Source organism: Atheta coriaria, unplaced genomic scaffold, assembly GCF_025399875.1.
Source record: "Atheta coriaria isolate IRGN ID8LTWV9N9 unplaced genomic scaffold, Caltech_Dcor_3.1 hic_scaffold_8_pilon, whole genome shotgun sequence".
Lineage (NCBI taxonomy): Eukaryota > Metazoa > Arthropoda > Insecta > Coleoptera > Staphylinidae > Dalotia > Dalotia coriaria.
Genome location: NW_027045450.1, coordinates 71254 through 91737, shown reverse-complemented (window position 1 = coordinate 91737; position 20484 = coordinate 71254). Strand labels below are relative to the sequence as shown.

The 20484-nt window shown below is 41.5% G+C and overlaps 6 protein-coding genes across 10 annotated transcripts; 2 read left to right on the top strand and 4 right to left on the bottom strand.

The window, feature by feature from the left end:
- Positions 1 to 1254: 1254 nt before the first annotated feature.
- LOC135797617 (collagen alpha-1(IX) chain-like) lies at positions 1255 to 3376 on the top strand. Of its 4 annotated transcripts, XR_010549591.1 has the most exons (3): positions 1786 to 2174; positions 2227 to 2379; positions 2963 to 3376. XR_010549591.1 is itself a non-coding variant. In XM_065310086.1 (2 exons), exons 1-2 carry the CDS (start codon positions 2601 to 2603, stop codon positions 3220 to 3222), a joined length of 324 nt encoding a protein of 107 aa, XP_065166158.1. In that variant the 5' UTR covers positions 2387 to 2600; the 3' UTR covers positions 3223 to 3376. The 4 variants fall into 4 exon arrangements, 2 of the variants coding, with proteins under 2 accessions (XP_065166158.1, XP_065166159.1); XR_010549592.1 differs by lacking the exons at positions 1786 to 2174; positions 2227 to 2379 and adding an exon at positions 1255 to 1737; XM_065310086.1 differs by lacking the exons at positions 1786 to 2174; positions 2227 to 2379 and adding an exon at positions 2387 to 2664.
- LOC135797615 (G2/mitotic-specific cyclin-B2-like) lies at positions 3243 to 5735 on the bottom strand. Of its 2 annotated transcripts, none has more exons than XM_065310083.1 (2): positions 5596 to 5735; positions 3243 to 4790 (listed from the first exon to the last, which is right to left on the bottom strand). In XM_065310083.1, the coding sequence occupies exon 2, from the start codon at positions 4771 to 4773 to the stop codon at positions 3412 to 3414; it is 1362 nt and encodes a 453-aa protein (XP_065166155.1). In that variant the 5' UTR covers positions 4774 to 4790; positions 5596 to 5735; the 3' UTR covers positions 3243 to 3411. The 2 variants fall into 2 exon arrangements, with proteins under 2 accessions (XP_065166155.1, XP_065166154.1); XM_065310082.1 differs by lacking the exon at positions 5596 to 5735 and adding an exon at positions 4928 to 5404.
- On the top strand, positions 5605 to 13929 carry PAPLA1 (Phosphatidic Acid Phospholipase A1). Its single transcript, XM_065310079.1, is given in 5 exon segments — positions 5605 to 5773; positions 10306 to 11721; positions 11780 to 11812; positions 11815 to 12113; positions 12173 to 13929. Coding segments are annotated over 5 exon segments (3432 nt in total). The 3' UTR covers positions 13688 to 13929.
- Positions 5879 to 9865, bottom strand: LOC135797612 (uncharacterized). Its single transcript, XM_065310080.1, has 8 exons — positions 9359 to 9865; positions 9043 to 9293; positions 8822 to 8980; positions 8627 to 8756; positions 8263 to 8562; positions 7108 to 7344; positions 6828 to 7047; positions 5879 to 6763 (listed from the first exon to the last, which is right to left on the bottom strand). Exons 1-8 carry the CDS (start codon positions 9813 to 9815, stop codon positions 6121 to 6123), a joined length of 2397 nt encoding a protein of 798 aa, XP_065166152.1. The 5' UTR covers positions 9816 to 9865; the 3' UTR covers positions 5879 to 6120.
- LOC135797616 (uncharacterized) lies at positions 13786 to 16493 on the bottom strand. Its single transcript, XM_065310085.1, has 4 exons — positions 16232 to 16493; positions 14995 to 15765; positions 14619 to 14704; positions 13786 to 14553 (listed from the first exon to the last, which is right to left on the bottom strand). The coding sequence occupies exons 2-4, from the start codon at positions 15624 to 15626 to the stop codon at positions 14057 to 14059; spliced, it is 1215 nt and encodes a 404-aa protein (XP_065166157.1). The 5' UTR covers positions 15627 to 15765; positions 16232 to 16493; the 3' UTR covers positions 13786 to 14056.
- A 263-nt stretch (positions 16494 to 16756) lies between these two features.
- On the bottom strand, positions 16757 to 19744 carry Ubqn (ubiquilin). The gene is made up of 5 exons (XM_065310081.1): positions 19595 to 19744; positions 19323 to 19509; positions 19088 to 19262; positions 17820 to 18958; positions 16757 to 17757 (listed from the first exon to the last, which is right to left on the bottom strand). Exons 2-5 carry the CDS (start codon positions 19479 to 19481, stop codon positions 17554 to 17556), a joined length of 1677 nt encoding a protein of 558 aa, XP_065166153.1. The 5' UTR covers positions 19482 to 19509; positions 19595 to 19744; the 3' UTR covers positions 16757 to 17553.
- Positions 19745 to 20484: the final 740 nt, after the last annotated feature.

Sequence of the window (20484 nt, the reverse complement as noted above, 5' to 3'; positions counted from 1 at the left end):
GCTACTTTTTATTGCATAAAAATAACTTAAAGGGTGTAAAATAAGGAATGAAAGTTGGTACAGATATTATACTTACATATTTCAATTTAAAATGGCGTTAAAAGATATTTATTTGAGGATAATTTCATAATAAACTATAAAAGCCAGTACTAAACAAATATTATGCTGAAATTCAGACATAATATTTATTCCTGTGTTTCATGCAACACTTCTTCATTGTAGTTTCCCGTGAGTCATCACACGACCGTGATTATTATTCTCCGAATCGAATTGTATTCTAATTCCGCTAATTATCATATTATCAATTGATAAAACGCCTCTTTACTGTCGAAGACCCGAGAGCGAATCAAAGCCCTTCTAATGCATAATATTATCGTATTCATTGATTCACTTACATCCTACGCGTCTAATTTTATTATTATTTTATGTCTAACCAAATTAGGACGCGACTTTCCTCTCTTTCTTTCTGTTTTGCGTTGACACGGCATAAATCATAGAATGCACAGCATAATGCACGTCATATTGTGATATTGTCATGCAATTAATTGTATGATGAACCCTACTCTCCGTATGCGCTCAGTGTCACGTACTCACATGTGTTGCATGCCTTCCGCGCGTATATTTAAACAAAATCGTGTTCTATCAATGTGTAGTTGTGTGGAGCGTGGATGTTATGCATTCGGATCGTGTGAGGCGTGTGCGTTTCGTCGGTTTTTCGACCATGACCATGCCCAACAAAACGCCGAACGCGCCGAACACTCGTTCAAACAACTACCGCTTATATTCGTACACGTATTTCAAATCGTTAGAAGTCGTTGGAAAAAACGGACGTTTAGTATTATTGCGCAATGATTTGTTTTGTTAATCTTAAATGTATATGACTAATAATAGATAGAATAATTTTTATATGTGTAATAGGTACCCGTTGTCATTTGGTACACACGAGAAAAGTAGAGGTACTTGCAATACGTGCCCTACTAAGCGTACCACCACCACTCTTTGCGGGTAGTCCACAAAACGCTGCGTGCTGCCAGTGCTCAATCGTGCCTCTCTCCTTCAGCTTTTGTCTACAAGTCTCCTATCCCCTATAAACACTATTGTCATATATGGACCGTTTTTAACTACTTATTTACTAAAATTAACCATCATCAATTCTTTTTTATTTATATTTCAAGTATTTAAATGATTTTTTATTTTTTCCGAGTATTGTTGAGCGTGAATATATTTTTAGCAATTTTGGCAGTTCGTAGAAATTAGATCGAATCGACTTTTCCACCGACAGCGCAGCGCATGTCGAGTTAATTAATGTTCTCGAACTTTCCCGGTCGTACATCACGCATGCCGTGTGTTTTCCCTGCCAAAACAACAAACAGCTACAAATTTGTACGATTATTTCAGTGGGTAATGATACTAGGAACGCAGCTAATTCATCTTCAAAGTACGCGTCATCTGTTGTATCACATTAGAGGCATAGGTTAGACATAGCGCTAGGCAACCCACGATACAGGCAACTTTTGTTTTGTTGTTTTTCTAATTCATGATATAAGTTTTGATTGATTTGCCATGGATGTTGATGAGTTGTGATCCTTCAAAATCACACAGGGAGGGGGGAATGCCAGGGTTGCCTAGATTAGCCAGACAACCTGGTATACCCGGTGCTGAAGGTTATCCAGGAATGAAAAGGGTGATCAAGGTGAACGTGAACTTAGAGGTGAACACGGTAACCCGCTTTTTCAGGTAAATTTCCTTATTTCATTGTTTTCTACATATTATTTATTTGTTTTACGCACTGCTGAACATCCAGGTCTAAGAGGACTACCTGCGAGTCCCGGCAATCGGTATTTTTTTGCTAATTTTTTTGTGTTTGCGATTTAAGAGCGATCAGCCGAGCTCAGGGCAATTTACCCCAGTTGACCCCCCCTCTCATCGGCCCTGCCAGTAAGTGTGTTACAAAAATATTTGTAACTATTATTAACATTATTATTTGTTAGGGTATTGTTGGCCCGAGGGGGTTTCCTGGTCAAGACGGTTTAACAGGAACTGCAGGACGTGATGGAGCGTTAGCTCCTACAGGTGCTCCTGGCGAGCCTGGAACGCAAAATTTAGTTGCGATTAATTCTGGTTATGCACATGATGATCAAGGACCCAGAGGACATCCTGGTTTAACTGGATTGGTAAATATAATTATATCTTTTTTGGGTATATTTTTGTGTTATTTGATTTTAGTCAGGAGAACGGGGATCAGCTAGAGGAACAGGTCCTCCTGGTCTTTTGGGTTTTCCAGGTATTTTTAGAAAAGAAGGCCCACAAGGTGTTCCAGGACCACCGGGACAAAATGGTCAGCCTGGGGGTAAACCAGTCTTCCAGGACCATCTGAAAGTAATTGTTACATAACAAAATTTATATACTATTTAGCTTGAAAAACAATAGTTTTACGAGAGGATGAATATTAACATAATACTATTTAGCTATTTATTGTTTTATATTATATAGGATCGATCTGTTGGTGATGCAGAGATTAGAGAGATATGTCTGCTTGTTTTAAGAGGCAAATTGATAATATTTTTGTGTTATATATGTGAAAATTGAAAATGATATAAATGTATGCCATTAAACAACTAGATGATATAATGGCGACACTGCAGGGTCCGCCAGGTCCTCCAGGTATCAAAAATCTTATTTCTAACTGTTTTGAACATGTTGCAGCCATTTAATTTAGGCAACCACACGAACATGCTGCTTATACATTTGCACGCAAGTTAGCTTAGTTATTCTTTGTAAATGACTTGCCATTACTAACAAAGCGGCTGAAAGGTCCCCCGGGCCTCCCGGCATGCACGATGCTAATAGCTTGGGCTTGTTTGGTCCACCTGACATTCCAGGTAACACCAAACATTCTCACAAACAAAACCACAGCGAAAAATAAACTAAATACATTTAATTAACATGTAATTTTGTGTAGGTGCACCAGGAACAGTTGGTATTCCAGGCGATTGTGGATTTGAAGGCATGCCGGGAGTGTCAGGACCACCAATGGGACCTCAAGGGCCACCAGAAAAGCACGGTGAAAAGGACACTGAGGGAATGGGAAGGACCACAGGCGAAACAGCTAAACCAGATCAACGTGGCATTCGTAGTGAACCAGGGCCGGTTGACCCTGCGGGTAGGTGTGAGTTTTGCGATAGTTACGCGCAAAGTTGGCATACAATAAAGGTCCGCTAGCTGTCAGAAAGTAACGACAATCATTTTTCAAAAATATCTATTGAAAAATTAGTCTATTAGAGTATCTCGATATTAATAATAATATGCCTAATGACAATAATAATGGTAGAAAAGGCGCTTATACATTTTTAAAATAAAAATACAATATACAATATACCCACGCACACAAATATATAAAATGAAAACTGGTTATGTTTGCGCAGTCGCAGCGACGAACGCCTTCAGCCTAGCGCTCCGCAACACTTCATCCAAAGCGATGCGCTGTCGCTTTTCATCAGAGTACAGCTTACGAACACCCTGTTGTTTAGCAGTCTCTGCACGCAGCGCCATTACGGCGTAACGCATTACTGTAGATGCAATGTCCGAATACTTATACCCTGAATAGTGCTTCAAAATATCCGACCAGCTATCGGCTGGTTTACCGCCGTCCATTTCAACCAACCAATGAGCTAGGCAACACGCCGCAGCGGCATGCACGCTTGGTTTCACCGCGGATAAGTCATACTCAATCAGCGCAAGTTCAATTAAATACTTGCCTAGCTCATGTTGACGCAACGACGCCATTATTACCTTATGATAACGTCGGAGGAAAGTAATCGCTGTCGGTCTACCAAGACAAAAGTCCATCTTGTGTAACATATGCATCTCCATGCTGAGTATTTCGCTGCTTTTGTACGCATCGTCACAGATGTACAGCCAATCATCCATACCCACGATGTTTAGCTCTTCGTATTTATGCGCGATAAACATGGCGACAATTCCAACAAGTTGCAAATTGTCTTTTGTAATGCGATGATTTAGAGCTAGGTAGCGATCAATTAGAGATACACTCATGTATAGTGTCTCTTTTGTCAACTTGAATGAATCAAGGACTTCAACAATCCAGTCGATGAGCACTGCGCGATGCTTTTCAGTCACTTTAAGACCTTTGAGATGATTTTTCGCTATCGGATACTTATCTTCTAGATCCAATAAATATCGCATGATGTCTTTGATGTATTCACAGACAAGTTGCGGGTCGTCTTCGAGATCCACGTCACGTATTCCGTAGGGGACGGCATTGGACCTGGAAATGGGTTCGATGATCTTCCCTGCATTGAATGCCTTTGCAATATCTAGTTTAGTGTTTTGAATAGTTGGCATTAGTTGTTTTATTTGCGCATCAGGCATGACTTTCTTTATCTGCCCTTTTGTGGTTGGTACACCAGCATTGGTAGCTGCCACTTGGACAGCACTTGGGGCTGGTACTGGTTTCTTTAATACTGCTACTGGCTTCTTTAATGCTGGTTTCAGCAGAGATTCTTTTTCTTTCTTAACAGCGCCGAAGACAGTGCGAGTCGTGGCTAGAGGCTGCGGTTTTGTAGGTTTGTTCAGGGCGTTTGTCTTTGAGGCGAGGATTGGCCGCGGTGCTTGATTACCAACATCGTCAAAGACTGTGCGAGTTACGGGTTTAGGGTTGATCGCCAATTTAGCAGTGGCGACTGCTTGTCGTGGATTGTTTTCTTGCACGTTGTCGACGCCGATACGCCTACGGCCCTTGATGCGATCCATTTTTGTTACTTCCACACCTGGAGATAAATATGAATTGTAATAAAATATATGATTGCACAGTGAACACGTGTAGATATCGGAATAAAAACAATAAAAAACAAGATTTTGCAAAAAACCGTTAAAATTCGTTACGTTACATCTGTCAAACACTTACGGTCCAAGGAAAATGAAAAATTGATGGAACGTATGGCACGTTTAGTAAATAGCTTGTAAAATTGGACGATCACGACGAGCAGCGTTGAGATAAAAAGACGTTAAAGATATTGCAGCGTCGACCCAAACACGAACAGGGTGTGAAACAACTGTGAACGCGCTGCTTGTATCGGCAATGGCGAACAACCGTAACCGACTCGCCAATCAGCCAACTGACAGTTATAAAATTTGAAGTTTAAACTCGACGTTCGGATTGGCCCATTGCAATCCTAGATTCATCGATTTGTACCGAACATGCACGATTGTGCATAATACAGTTGGTATGCCTGATTTGTTTGCATTTTGTCTAAACAGTATTGGTTGTGCCCTCTACAGGGGTGTTTCGGAACTTCAATTACCATGAAACTGTATTTTCCTTTATACTCTATGAATGTATATACTTTCTGTTATCAAACTTTGTCCCTATTTACGCAGAGACCCATACATTGTCCTAATTTTATACAGTAGTCTAGATTTCATTTCTGTGGCGCGTACGGCGTGTGCCTCCCAGCTGTTACGTGGCTGTGCGTCGTGCACCACTTTCAAAATCGTTTGACAAGCGCCCACACGCACGGCGCGACAGCTTATACTGAACTCTACAACTTAATTCTAAAGTGCAATTATATTTACTAATTGTGCATGATGTCTGACCACCGGAAAGTGATCAACCCTCTGCTAAATGTGTCTGTGACCGGCGCCACCCTGGAAGATTTCTCTCAACACGCTGTTCTTCTACCAGCTGCAGAGGCGCCGCCCGTTTTACAGCCTGTACAATTACAACCACCCCCGACGTTACAGCCTACTTCCGGTACGTCTAATTGTGTTATTATAATTAAAATTAAATTAGGTTGATAGGTTATATGGGTTCCGTGTTACGCACTTGTTTGTTCTGTTTTATCTCGCGGGTTACATCTTTTGACAGTGACGTTGAGTGATTTACTATATGCAACACATCATACATCTTGTTTGCATTAATTTAAAAAGTTATAAAAAGTCATAAAATACTTAAAAATTAACTTAAATAAGTATTATTTTAACTTATTACGGACTTACCTAAAGATAATTAATAATTACGGCACATATTTTGAGATGTTAAGTCTACAAAGTCTTAAAAAATATGGAAAACCAGCTGAACACAAATTAAATGTTAAATAATTAATATCTAGTTGTAGTTGCCGAATTCTCAGGTCCTCTATACCTAATCGTTGCTTCAGGAATATCATGCGAAGCCTTCTGTTTCCTCTTCCCAGGTCCCCAGACACAACAGTACACAATGATGCCTATAATCGCTAAAATCAACAAAATACTGATGACAATTGCAGCAATTGCTGCAGAACCCAATGCAGCCCAATATGCATTAGCTTCATACGATCTTCTATTATTCTTAAGATCAATAGCAGTCAAAACAACACCTGACTGACAACAAGATCCACTCAAAACACCAGTCACTTCATCAGTTGTACCACTGATATATCCATGTGGAAAGTACAATCCTTCAGGACTTGATTGTATCAAAAGTAGACCAGTTTCTCTGTCCTGAGCTGTCACTTCCATAGTCCATGAATGATCTTCACATCTACTGAAGATTACATCTTGACAATTGCTTGTAAACTTGTGCCACATGTGTGGAACTTCATTATCTTGGCCATAAGCTGTATTTGAGTCTGTAGAACGAACTATTGATTTTTTATCGATTCTGTCTGAACCACTGGATGCAGAAAGTGTGACTAGATCATCACCACCCTTAGAAACCATGTGTAGAGTTACTACTACTGTTTGATGCGGGTTTATCCATGCCCTTAAAGTATTAATTTTATTATTTTTTAGCGTTTCAAAGGTTTAAACTTGATTTTTTAGTTTACCATAATGGTGATAGATGTCTAAGGTATGCACGTTCATCAGTCGCTTGAAAACGCATGAAAATCACATTATCTCGATTATTTGTGACTTTATACAAGATGTTTGAGCTCCTTCCTGGTGCTTGGAGTAGTTCACTTCCTTCACCGACAGTTATAGTCGTAGGTTCGATGATTTTATGAATATTCATGGGATTATAATATGAAATTCTTTGGAAATCATTACCTGAAATCGAATTTTAAAAATATTAATAAAGCTGCTTCATTGATGAAGTTTTTAACCTACCAGTTGAATCTTTTCCGTGTAATTGTATGTAAAGTTTCTCTTTGGGCAGATCTTCCAAGTCAATGTCCACATTTCCACCAGGTTTGAATGTTTCGATGTCATCTTGACTCTTAAGACGGTCATTGACGCTGAAGCGTAGGTTTTGTGATGCTAGTCGTTTACCATCGGATGTTATCAGTGTGACGTTGTCGATTTTTGCGTAATCACCGACGATATTCAAATGCAGACGTCGCTTGCCTAATATTTTGCATTGATAACAAGTATTTATGCATTAATAACAAAAACTAATCAATAAATTGCGTGTTTAGAAACAGAAAAAAACAAAATGACAATTACTCTGAACTTTGCACTTGAATAATTGCATTTTCTTGCAACTTATTAAATTAATGACGAATTGTTATGATTGTTATGATTCATAAAAGCAGAAATTGTTTTCGTAGGTTTATCTAAGACGTAAATTCAGGTCCGGCTTTAAGTGCTGTGTTTATTTGTCTCTCTGTGAATGAATTTGCGCAACATTTTGCGCGCGTTTGAATGATGGTAAACAGCAAGGTCAACATTTTTCAACACCTCTTCCCGCAGCCATAAAGTATTGCGTGGCCATCCAGAATCAAAGTTCATCGCATAACGTTATAACGTTATTATAAACATATGCGGTGAGCTTGGCGGAACGGTTATAAGTTATCGTTCAGCTGTCAATCGCGATAGAAGTGAGACTTGTAAATAAAGCAACAATCTTCACGTTTTTAATGTGATATTTTGTGAGTTTAGTTTGTTAGTGAGTGAATATGCATACGAACACTTATTTTAAACCTATTTATTTTTGTCTGAGAAGTAATTTTGAAGTTTTATAGTGAATTTTGAGAGTTTAAGGTGAGTTTATGACTTAAAAATGATTTTTAAAAGTATTATTGTAGAATTAATACGTGAACACATTGAACGTGATATTTTTTCTGTTTATTTTGTTATTGTGTGAATGTCTATACCAAAACTTATTTTTAATCTATTTATTTAAGTAAATTAAGATATGTTTGAAGTTTTTAAGTGAATTTTTAAAATCATGAATTTTAATAGATTTTAAGATGATTCTTTGAATTATTATTATGCAGTTACTTTCCCAGTACGTACGATGTAATGTTTTGTAAGTTTACTCACCTGTTGGCTGTCCATTGCGGTTTGCGGCCACGACATTCGCCTCGACCGTGAGCGCGTGTCGCGCGGAAACAACAATGTCGTAATAAATGCGCGCAGGCGCGTCGGTTTCCAACAGCCACTCGCCGACGGCGGCGGCAGGCGTCGCGGCGCCCAGCTTGGTTGGGTCAGTCTGTAACATTTCGCCGACGGCGGCGGCGGTGAGCGCCAGCTCGCATTCGAAGGTCGTGTCAGTCTTCACCACGTATGAACCACGCGCGTATCGTGACGCAGCGGTAATGTTCAACAGATCGATCAGGTAACCTGCGGAATTTTATCACAATATAATAAAAAATTAAAAGATAATATATAACCATGATTATGTTACCATTTGGTGTGTGTAAAACGGCTTTGGTTACTGTATTACTCATGGAAACGTGAATCGCGCTCACGCCGTTTTCGATTGGCACGCGCACACGCCGTTGACCGTGAACACCCGTCAGATGCGTAATTACAGGCTGCGGAAAATATTAACATACAATAAACATCCAAAAATCTATTTTTCTTTATTTTGTGTACTTACATTTGCTTTCCCGCTGACTTGCACATAGTTAGTATCTGTTGCGTACTTCCGCTCGGTGTTACCGATAACAAACGCGCCGTGAGTCAATTCGGTCGCTTCCTGCAAGAGTTTGTATTCCTGGCGAGCAGTCGGATAATCACCTTGCCACACCACAAATAACTAAAACATTCCAAAGATTATTTTTCTATAAAAAGAAGTAAATTTAAAGTTTAAACACTCACGCGTATTTGTTTCTTTTGCGTTTCTTTGATAGCGATCTGCGCGACATCTTCATCTTCAATCGGTGAATCAGTAAACATCAAAATGGCCGCATTCGGAGGTAATGCACGCGTTGCTTTCAGCACACTGAAAAAACTAGCTGCGGTTTCCATTTGTCCTATGTTTTGTCTCGTCCCTGATGTACCGGATGTCAATAAACGCCGGAAAGTTTCCGGGTCAGTCAGAGAACTCTGTGCGATTACCCCGGACACACCTGTATGATTAAAATACAAAATGGCGTCGTATAAACCTTTGATAAAGAAAAATTAAATTTTTTACCTGTTGAATTATATTTCATCAACCAAAAATCATTTCTTAGTTCAGGTCTTCTTAAAATATAATCCATGTAGAGTCCGGCTGTGCGTAACACTTCCGGGTTGTCTTGAATTACGAGTGCAATGGGACTATTCCATACATTTCGTAATTTCACACTGATTTCATTCACGCGTTGCTTGCCTTCGTTTGAAAGCGGCTGCAGTGGATTATTCTCGCGATTTCCGTTTATATCTACTTCTTCAACTGGATATTCTCCATTGTAATAATTTTCGTTTATATTCGGATGATGTGGTTTTATAATTTTTATTGATATCATATTATCTTTTCCCGGGGCCAAAATTTTGGGCACTCTTCGATTGAAATTCGGTATTTCTTCGTTTACATTGTAAAACTGTTCGGTTTGTATCGAACTGGTTGTTAATTTTGTACAAATACAAAAGAATATTATTAAATGTAACATTCTTGTTGTTAATTGCTAGATGAGCAGATCGGAACTGAAATTTTTAGTGTACGGAACACGTTTTTGTAGTCGACAAAATACTACGACGGAAGAATTTGTCATCTTTTGTGGGTTTGGAAAGGAAATTGTAGTAATCGTTATCTGTGTTATTTTGTGTACGCAATTATGAAACATACATATTTTCAATATTCGTGTTAACTGGCAGGTAAACATTGAATTAACACTGAAATAATCACTATTTCCAGACGATTTGAGGTGTTCTACGGGTTGATTGGTTAAATGCAGATGATAACACGGTTTTTACACTTTACACGTCACATTTCTTAAATGTTATGAAGTTATGATTAAGAATGAATCACTTTTACACATAATTGTTGTATTGAATGTAATGAAAGTGATTGTTAATCATATCCTGTAATGAGTTTTTAATTTCTATGGTAATATTGATAAGCAGTTTGACCTGAATACTGATTTTGTTGTTTCTTTGCAGAGATATCATTGGTGCCAAATCAAGAAGACTTACAGAATTACCAACCGATTCAATTTTCCGGTTTTGCCAATAATAATCAACAACCTGCACCGGAAAATTATAATTTTTATTCACCACCGATAAATTCTAACTCTAACTCTTGGGGAGGACAATATCCTCAACAACAACAACAACAAGATTATTCTTTTCCACAACAACAACCACAACAACCGTTTATACAACCTGAATTCACTGTGAATTCTAATTTTCCTCCACAACCACAATCAATACCAGAACAACAACCAGCTGGCCTACAATCAGTCTTTTCCTCATTCTCTTCTTATTTAAAACTCGGAGGTAGTCGCCCACAAGAAGAACAAGTAACTGCTGTACCTTCAGTTGTTGATTCCCTGTTGAGCTCGGTTGATCCCAACGCTCCAGTGGCTTCTGCAGCACCCGTACAGTTCTATTCTCCGGATACTACTTTCTCTGCACCTAGTGTTGCAGAATTAGTACCTACTGTACCTTTAGGAGGACTACCATCTCCTGTTTTACCTACAGGACCACCACCAGCTACTTCTAATACATACAGGCGTGGTGGATTCAAACGTCCGGCATACGCGCAGATTCCTGGACTTACTGCTGGTGCACAAGTAGCTGCACCACCTCCAGTACAACTTCAACCGAACATACCACCACTTCCGGTTGCGGTAAATCCTGTCCATTTACCACCGAGACCTCCATCTACACATTCACCTTATACTCTTGGTAGCACCAATTTAAATATACCAAGTGGTACTTCTGATTTTGGTTTAAACGCACTTCCATCACAAGTACAACCAGCTGTCATTCCTAGTATACCACTTATACCTGTTTCTACTGTTTCTGTACCTCCTTCACTTCCTGTTTTGCCTGTTTTGCCTGCAAAGCAACCTACACCACCTCCACCGACTTTTCAACATCAACAACAAATTTTACACCCCTCATTTTTACCTGTCACGCCACAGGTACCTCAAATACCTACTCCGAAAGTAGAAGCGCAATCGCCGTTTTTATCGCCAGTTTCGGTAACAGAAGAGATTCAATTAGCATCGATTCCTACCATTCCAAACACTGTACCTACATTTGACACATCTGCAACTCCGACTATACTCACTCCATCCACATATTATCCTGCTACTTCATTGACTGGACATTCTACACTGTTGAATACAGAAATGTCGAAAACCATCGGGGATTCTCCGCGTGCGTCGCCGGGTTTGAACGCACACAGAGCTGATTCCACAGAGCAACCAATTTTGACGCACAATGAAACCACACAAATGTATCGTCCAGTTTATCATCACTGGTTTTATAAAACAGCCAGTGATACCAAAGTGGTGTGGACGCCATTCTCTATGATGGATTCATTAAATTTGGATACTGCATATTTATCACGTGAGTTTCCATACATTTCTGTTTAGAATCTATAATTACTTTGTTTTTCGTTGGATAGCCGATTTGAGCCCTGATAGAGTCGAAGCCACTGACGGGGACGTTACGACGTCAATATTTTACTCCGAGAACGAGTTCCTGTTTACTGGAAAGGCCCCAAAGCCGAGGTACGTCGTTGTTCATGGTTTCACAAAGGTAACACCGATGGACGCTATGTCCCCTATGAAGAAAACGTTGCTACTAAACTAGAAGAAGAATTCAAAATTGCGTTTGAAACAAACACATGGAACAGACGTGTGGATCTTGCAAATGGCGAAAGTGTCGTCTTCCATGGACCGGATGTTCTCGTCCTGTTTCCACAAACACAGTGTCCTGACAGTTGGGGAAATACACCGGTTAGTAATAAACAATTTATATAAATTATATTTACTTAAAACACATTTTATTTCTATAGAATCAACCTAGACCTCGTGTAGTAAAACGTGGTCTGGATGAATTCCACATCGAAGAAGGAGAACCACCAAAAGTCGACCATCTTCTATTCATGGTCCACGGCATAGGAAAGTTCTGCGACTTAAAATTCCGTGGTGTAGAAGAAGCTGTAGATGAGTTCCGAAGCATGGCACTACAATTAGTACAGTCACACTACCGGTCATCATGTGAGAAAGAAATCGCAAACAGGATTGAAATATTACCCATAAGTTGGCACAGTAAATTACACTCAGAAGAAACTGGAGTTGATAAGAAGATAAAAGGAATCACCCTGGAAAGCATTCCGCGTTTGAGAGAATTTACAAATGATACAATTCTTGATGTCTTGTTTTATACCAGTCCGGTTTATTGCCAGACGATTATTTCCTCTGTCGGTAATGAATTGAATCGTGTCTATGAATTATTCAAACAAAGAAATCCTAGTTTCACTGGTGGTGTGTCTCTGGGTGGGCACAGTCTGGGATCATTGATTTTATTCGATATTTTGTGTCATCAACAGCCGGAAAATGAAAAACCAGGTGATCCAGAAACTCCAACTGGTGCGGAACCAGTGGACGATCAATTGTCTCCATTGAAACCACCTCCTAATGTGAGAAAGATGAGCAGGAGGATTAGTTACATGATGGCCCAAATGGGTACTGGCCAAGCGCAGATAAACTATCCACATTTACACTTTCAACCGAGACATTTCTTCGCGTTGGGATCACCGGTTGGCATGTTCGTGATGGTAAGAGGCTTAGAAAACCTTGGGGAACAATTTGCGCTACCTACATGCCAGGAATACTTCAATATCTTCCATCCGTATGACCCAGTCGCATACAGAATAGAAACACTGATTAATCCTGAGTTAGCTAATCTAAAACCCGTCTTGATTCCGCACCACAAAGGCAGAAAACGCATGCATTTAGAATTGAAAGAAACAATGGCGAGAGTAGGTGCTGATTTAAAACAGAAACTTATTGATTCAATGAAAAACACGTGGAATTCTTTCTATCAGTTTACATTGTTTAAAGGACAAACAACACAAGCAAATCCACCGAGTTTAGAAGAAGAGGTTAACAAAGTTCTTGAAGAACAACTGAAACAAGACGGTAATACTTCCGATGAAGATAGTATCATCGAAGCAGAGCAAACTGACTTAAATTTGGGTCAACTAAATGGTGGTCGTAGGGTTGACTATGTTCTTCAGGAAGCTCCTTTGGAATTCTTTAATGAGTATATCTTTGCGCTTACAAGCCACGTTTGTTACTGGGAATCAAACGATACAATCCTATTGATTGTCAAGGAGATCTACAACTCTAAAAACATATCCGCTGATAGTCAAATTCCCCAGCAAACAATGAAGATTGAACGGACAACTTCAACGTCATCAAATGATGACACATTTACGGCCAGAGGGATGGACCCGACCGTACCAATGCATGCAAATACAAATATTGGTCCTCCACCTATGGCTGGGTTTGTCCGGAAGTCGTAAATCTACACATTTTTCAAGTTTTCGAGGCCTGAATGTTGTTAGTTTGTTTTGGCTGTGACAAGGTTGTTGTTTTCGGCGGAAATTTATCATATACATAATAATTTATTATTGATCAAGGACATGACATCAGACGAAGTGCCTTGGAATGTGTTCCTGATGTCATCCACTTGTCTAGTGTACTTTATTGTAAAATAACAACAAATAATATCTTTTTAAAATACGATTAAATGCAATTCTATACATTTGAAGTCGTTGGCATGGCATTGAATGCTTTGTAAAATCAGTCCCAGGTCCCCCGTGCACGCATCCGTGCACTATAAATTAATAAAATCGTGTAAAAAATACAAAATAATCTCACGGAAAACATAGTCACACGAGCGTGCTGAGCTCGTGTGGAGAGTTTGTAGTCGCGACGCTGCTTAAATCAAGCGTTGGCGCATGCATACCAGGACTTACACTACCGCTAGCCTCTCGCGGATGTGAAAATTTTAAATTTTCTGTTGTAGGCGGTGTAGTCGTCGCAGGACGAAGGATATATGGACCATTGGCAAGAATCGTGGCTGGTGGCGAACCATGTGCGGTCGAATGTAGGAATCCTACACTGTAGTTACTCAAATGTGACGCGTGTGATTGATTCAGATGATTCAAGTGTGGCGCTGTCCCAGGCGCTGATATATTATGAAAAGAATTATGCGTATTAGCCTGTTGCAGTGCTAATTCTTTCACGGCATTAGTTTTCTCTCGCTGCCAAATAAAAACGTTGTGTACCATCGCACAGCCGCAGAAAACAATACCGAGACCAATGAATACGCTTGTTACTATCGCCGGTGTGGAATGGAATTGTATAAATGTATACAGAATTATTCCTGTGGTAATAAATAAGATATTTTACATTTGTTGTCATAGATGGACAAAAAAGAAGATGAATTACCTGTGAGAAACACCGGGATTGAGATGAAGAAACCTCCGACGGCGCATACACGACTCACCGACGACTTCTGCAGATATTTGTTGGTCCTGTTGGCAAGACAGAATTTTAACGGGCATATAATTACACATTGAAACGGTTCTCGTCTCTTAGCACTTCCCGTGCGCATCTCGGCTCACATCCGGCGCGAGCGCGTGTGAGTTTGATTATAAATTCATAATTAAAACGCCGGCGGCGAGGGAAAAGCAAGCAAACGGTATGCGATCGTCTCAAATTAAACCACTACACGCGTTAGAATTCCTTCGGCCGCTATATATTATAAACAAAAGAGTAGAGTAACAACTATGCAAATAGAATTTATGCCTGGTATTCATCTTACCGTTCGCTTCCACCATGCGGACTTTTAACGAGCTTCACAGCGAACAGGAATTGAATCGCGCACACCAGCAGACAGCACAGATTCAAGGATAAAGTAAGCGCGCACAGTGCCAGTGTCACTTCGTAAACCACCACGTATTCCTCGGCGGTGATAACAGTCAATTGTTCCGCTCTCAAGAGATCCCGAATGTCACTCGCGGTCACCGGAGAGATCTTCAGCAGGAATATGAGTGATAACAACGCTAGGAGTAGACTCACAAGGCACAGCAGTCCTAAACTAACAAGCATTTCCTTTACGCCCACTTGTTTTGATTTGGCGATGAATTTGTTCACTGGCCCCGGGGGGCGTGGCCGTGAAATATTCAATCCGCCATTCGCTGCTTTCGCATAGATGGAATGTTTCGATGTGTCTAGATTTGGGAGGTGTGTCACACTGAGTGGGTATTGTGTGCGTAGTGCACTGGCATTATTCGCGAGTGTACTGGGAACTCCTCCCCCAATGCTTCCAACGCCGCCTGGTGTGCGGTAGCGGTGAGAAACGTCATGTGAATGCCGTGGTTCCATTACCATCGAGCTATCCGGGCGGCTGGAACGCGCTACATTCCCATTCGCGTTGAGCATGTGTTTTAACATGTTGTTGGAAGTCTTCTTAGTCGCTCGGTGTTAATTTGTAGCGATGATTCGTGTCAGTCACGTAGTTTTTCCACATTTTTTCGGGGTTTTGCACGCGCATTGCACTTTCACATTGATGTTGATGGCACAGATGCTTGAACTGAAATGAAACACACGTAATATTAGAAATAGTTCAGTCGGAGGATGTTATAACGACATAACGGCCATCTGGCGCGCGCGTGTGCCGACGTCCCGGAAATGAATTTGTGCACCTGATGCACCTGCACTGCGTATTCACCTTCCACTTTGGTCTTTTTAAATGTATTAAGCAAAAGGAGTATTCTGCGCGGTTGTGTTTGTGTTGACAACGTCTCGTAATTGATTTCTTTATAAATAGCGGCGCAAATCGATCGACGACAATTACTCGGACTTGGCAAACGCATGCCGCTAATGGTTCTTGGATTTCTTCGCGCGAACTCACAGTTGTCACTACTGGCGTTAGGTGCGTGTGCGTTTATCGAAAAGAATTAATTAACGATCCACGACCGCACATGCCGAGCGCGAAGGTAAAATTCGAAGCCGATAAGGTCATAAAAACATGTTAGTTTCCCAGCGAGTTTATTTACCTGAACAGGTAGGATGCGATAGAGGTAATACGTGGCCAGAGCTCCGATGGCGTGCGGAGACCTTTTTGGCGGTGTCCACGACGACCTCGAGTGCACCACCGCAAGCACCATTCACGCACCTGACAATTAACCGCCGATTCGGCGTGGTTTAAATAAATACTACTAAAATGTTGTGTTATGCGTTGTGAGTGTCGTGTGGGCGCGCGCGCGACTGAGCGCTCCGGTCACATTTTTCCGAGCGACGCGAATGGAGGGCCGATGCCGCGAACGTGCGAACGCGCAATCCAACTGAAAGAGCTTCGCGCTCTCCCACCGCGTACCTGTGTGGCTGGCGTAATCCGTGCGCGGTATGAAGTCAAACTTCTCTGCTGCCGCAAAGGCCAACGAGTTGTGTGAAGAGTATTCAAGCGAGCGCGTACCATACACTTTGCGTTTGACCGTTGAAATATGTTTTAACCACGCTTCAAACCACGCATTACTTACAAATCTTTTACAATGATTACAATTTGAAGCGCCAGATGTTCATACATTTTTCATCCCATATTTATTTCAATTTATATTACAAGTGGAATGCTACAAATTACCTCTGCTTATGAAAACACTCTCCCTTTTAACAAATTACATCATCCTCCTTTATTATATTTGTTTCAAAACATATATAGTTAATAAATCCGCGTGCGGGTGCGCTCTGCACATAAATTTCTGCCTCACTTATATCTGTTAGTTTAGTGTCGCTAGCACGCACGCATTTCAATGCTTGTTTCCCTAAAAACATTCAATCCAAGTAACACCATCGACGTACTCGTCGAGAACGAAATTGTACAATTATACATAATGAGAAAAACAATCAAATCCAATTCGCATTCAACTAATACATGCATATATTCATAGATAACCCAAAATTGTTAAACTCTTCATTATTTTTTTTTTGAATCCACAGTGCACCACTAATCATATTTTATTGTTGTTGCTTTATTTGTATGTTTGCGAACAAGAGGGGGAGCGGGGATGGTGCGAAAAGAAAGTTATAGCATTGGCACGCGCAGTCAGATGAATTCTGGGCCGTATCACGGGGCCTACTCGGATAAAATCGCATAGAAACACAAAGAAAAACGCGCTTGGAAAATATCTAATATGCTAGGCTTGCTTCTGATGAATCGGGGGTAGTAAAGGGTGGTTCCGGGGGCTAGAGCATGATCCCCGTCGTCGTCGTCGATATAGAAAATTATGTGGGTGATTCATTTACTTTTTATAGTAGAAATTTAGTATCCGCTCCTGGTTTGACTTAAAAATTTGCTTGCGCCGGCGCAGGGGCCGCGAGGTTAGCTCATAGAGAGCTGACCGAGTGCCAGCAGTCGCTCCACGGCCGCGTTAATGTCGCCGAAGGTCGCGATCAGCGCCTGCAGGTTCGCCTCGCGGTTGACGAAACCCATCGCGGCCAGTTGTTCCAACTGCGCTTGGTATCTCGTCTCCGGTGGTGAATCGTCACGTTGTCCAGCCATATCAGCCACCATTCTAGCCATAAACTAAATTATAAAAAATCATTAGTGTTAATTAAACTATTTAATTATTAATCAGCATTGTTTACCTCTGAGAATGCGTTGGGATTAGTCGCAGCCCCGCCTGTGGTAGTAGTCCCGGTTGTAGGCGTAGTCGTGGTTGTACTAGAAGGCGTCGTCAGCCCTGAGAGCCCAATTGGGGGCGGCGGCGTCCCCAGAGTGTTCATCAAGTTAGGCGCGACCGCGCGCAGCGATTCCATGCCCTGTTGGATCTGCATAATTGCGTTAAGCGCTTGGGGATTCGCGATGATATTCTGCATCTCTGGATTCTGCATTTGTTGCATCAGTGTGGGCATCATTCCTCTCATCTGTTCCTGTAACGCTGGATTGCCTGATAGTAATGGGTTCTCATTCAACAATGCGCTGGCGGCGTTCGGGTCCGCTGCTAAAGCCTGCATCATACTCTGCGTATACGGAGCTGATAACATATTCTGCAACAATCCAGGATTCTCGGACATTTGCTGCAGCAGACTTTGCATCGGTGCGTTGTTAATCACACCAGGCCTCGGTCTTGTCGATCCATCATTACCAGCTGCAGGCGATCCCGCAGACCATGGATTAGTTGGATTGGGATTAGTCGCTCCGCCACCACCGCCGCCTCCACCACCACCTCCAGCTGACCACGGATTCGGCAGAGGTTCACGATTTTCGGTGCCTTGTTGTGGATTCGAAGCACTGCCGGTGTCCACAAGGCCAGAGAATGGATTCCGCGTGAATTGCTCGGTGGCGGCGCTGAGCATCGGTTCCTGAATATCGCGATACATACGCTGCAGCGCATTGTATCCGCCTGGGATGCTCTCCAGGTTACTGATCGCGCGGTCGTGGCTACGCATTAACTCTTGCAGCATTGACGGATTACGCGCTAGTTCCATCGTTTGCCTAAGGAGGTCAGGATTGTTGAGCATGTGGTTGATTTCGGGATTGCGCTCCATGAGCTGCTGCATCTGCGGATTGCTGGTAATAAGCGTGCGCATGTTGTCGGGGTCGTTCATTAAGCGCTGAACTAGAGGATTGTCGAGGACCTGACGCAACATTTCCGGATTGGTGAGAATCTCTGACTGCATTCGATTCTGCAGGTCCATGAAATTCGTGTTGCCCATGCCGAGGGATTCTAGACCAGCGAGACCTCCTAAACTACCCATTCCATAAGGTGTTTGACCTATATCAGCTAAAAATTTAATTTTAATTAGTTGGAAATCGTGTAAAACACCAAATCGATTGTCACGCGACGCGTTATCGTATTAATTAATAGTACAATCATGGTATTAATTAATTATTTAAGTAGTTTAACACTTACCAGCTCTTTGCGGGCCGGGATTACGTGGTGCTGCTTTAACAACTAAATGAATAACCAGTCCATCTTTAATATTTTGTGAAACTAGTGTTTCCGCATCCTTCAGGATCCTGCCAGCAAAGATTAGACACAGCTGTTCAACGTCCGAATTAAACTTGGGCGCCACTTGTGTTTTAAACTGCAACAATCAACATGAATCGAATTAATCAGGAAGCTGTTAGTTCTCGAACGCAATTACCTCAGCAACGGTGGCGTTCTGGTCGACGCTGAAGACCTCCTTCTCTTTGGGCGTCTTCACCGTGACGGTGATCATCGCCTTAGGCGTGTCCTGCTTGTCACCATCGTCGTCCGGCTCCTGCTTTCCGGCGTCTGACGACTGTGGCTGTTCGTCCGCCATGATACCGGGGATGACTGTGTGGGTTTCGCTGCGAGTCGGGAATGCAAATGCGTTTTATAGCGGCGTGTCGGCGCGCGGTTGGTGCGGTGAGTCGGCGGTGGTGGTTGACTCACCCGAGTCGTGCTGCAATGTGCCTTGTGTACTCCGTGAGAGGGCTTCTTGGGGGAGGTTGGTGTGATCACGGCTGCACATGCATTACGTGCCTCTCGCGAACGCGCTTTTGCGTGGTTTGGCTAGACTGCGTACGCCGCGCATAGGATGACTGTACTATTCTTGTTGACATACGTCAGTGGAACGCTTGCTGGCATCTGTTGGCGTAAGATTCAAACTAAAATTATAATTTCTGTATTTTATTGTTAAATTCTACGATAAATCATGTTGAAACTATTAAAATATATTAAACTAAATTTATTTACAACCTTAAAAGTATTTAAATTGTGGAAATATTATGAAAATATTGTTTTTTTACGTTTATATTTTTTTGGGAATAATATAGGCAACTTATCATGCGTAAAATTTAAAATGAAAGTGGTTTTCAACTTTTTTCATTATAATTTGTTATAAATTGATGCTTTTAATAAAATTTATTGTTTATATGCTTTGGAGATAATAGCTGGAGCGCTAATCGTCGTTTGTTTCTTCATTATCTTTGCGTTTGTTGTGGCCGTTGCGCTCGGATGGCTCCCGCGCAAAATAAAAGTGAATAATGGCCTTAAATGTAGGTTAGTAAAAAATAAGTCAGGGACACGAAACCGCAATGACATTGCAAGACGCGCAAATGCAAAATATGAGGATGATGTGGGCGGTTTAAAGTCAAAAATGTTGATGAATGTACTCTAACAAAGTTTGCGGGTAGTTTGATTAGAAGCAAAGTGGTTTAAAGTGAGTTTTATTGAAGATATTGATGAATGTGTCGAGATTTAAAAGAAAGGAACGTTCGGCACGGGTGCCACCCGCCCAGTGCGTTCGGGTTTGCGCCCGGAGCGCGACGCAGTCAGCTTGA

Coding starts and splice junctions, on each gene's coding strand:
- LOC135797617 (XM_065310086.1), top strand. CDS start 2,601: ATGTATGCCATTAAACAACTAGATGATATAATGGCGACACTGCAGGGT. Junction 2,665..2,962: donor GGGTCCGCCAGGTCCTCCAG/GTATCAAAAATC, acceptor AATTTTGTGTAG/GTGCACCAGGAACAGTTGGT.
- LOC135797615 (XM_065310083.1), bottom strand. CDS start 4,773: ATGGATCGCATCAAGGGCCGTAGGCGTATCGGCGTCGACAACGTGCAA.
- LOC135797612 (XM_065310080.1), bottom strand. CDS start 9,815: ATGTTACATTTAATAATATTCTTTTGTATTTGTACAAAATTAACAACC. Junction 9,294..9,358: donor GATGAAATATAATTCAACAG/GTAAAAAATTTA, acceptor TTAATCATACAG/GTGTGTCCGGGGTAATCGCA. Junction 7,048..7,107: donor ACACGGAAAAGATTCAACTG/GTAGGTTAAAAA, acceptor ATTCGATTTCAG/GTAATGATTTCCAAAGAATT.
- LOC135797616 (XM_065310085.1), bottom strand. CDS start 15,626: ATGTTAAAACACATGCTCAACGCGAATGGGAATGTAGCGCGTTCCAGC. Junction 14,705..14,994: donor CCGCATGGTGGAAGCGAACG/GTAAGATGAATA, acceptor TCTTGCCAACAG/GACCAACAAATATCTGCAGA. Junction 14,554..14,618: donor AATCCCGGTGTTTCTCACAG/GTAATTCATCTT, acceptor TTATTACCACAG/GAATAATTCTGTATACATTT.
- Ubqn (XM_065310081.1), bottom strand. CDS start 19,481: ATGGCGGACGAACAGCCACAGTCGTCAGACGCCGGAAAGCAGGAGCCG. Junction 19,263..19,322: donor AGAACGCCACCGTTGCTGAG/GTAATTGCGTTC, acceptor TGATTGTTGCAG/TTTAAAACACAAGTGGCGCC. Junction 17,758..17,819: donor ATCCCAACGCATTCTCAGAG/GTAAACAATGCT, acceptor TTTATAATTTAG/TTTATGGCTAGAATGGTGGC.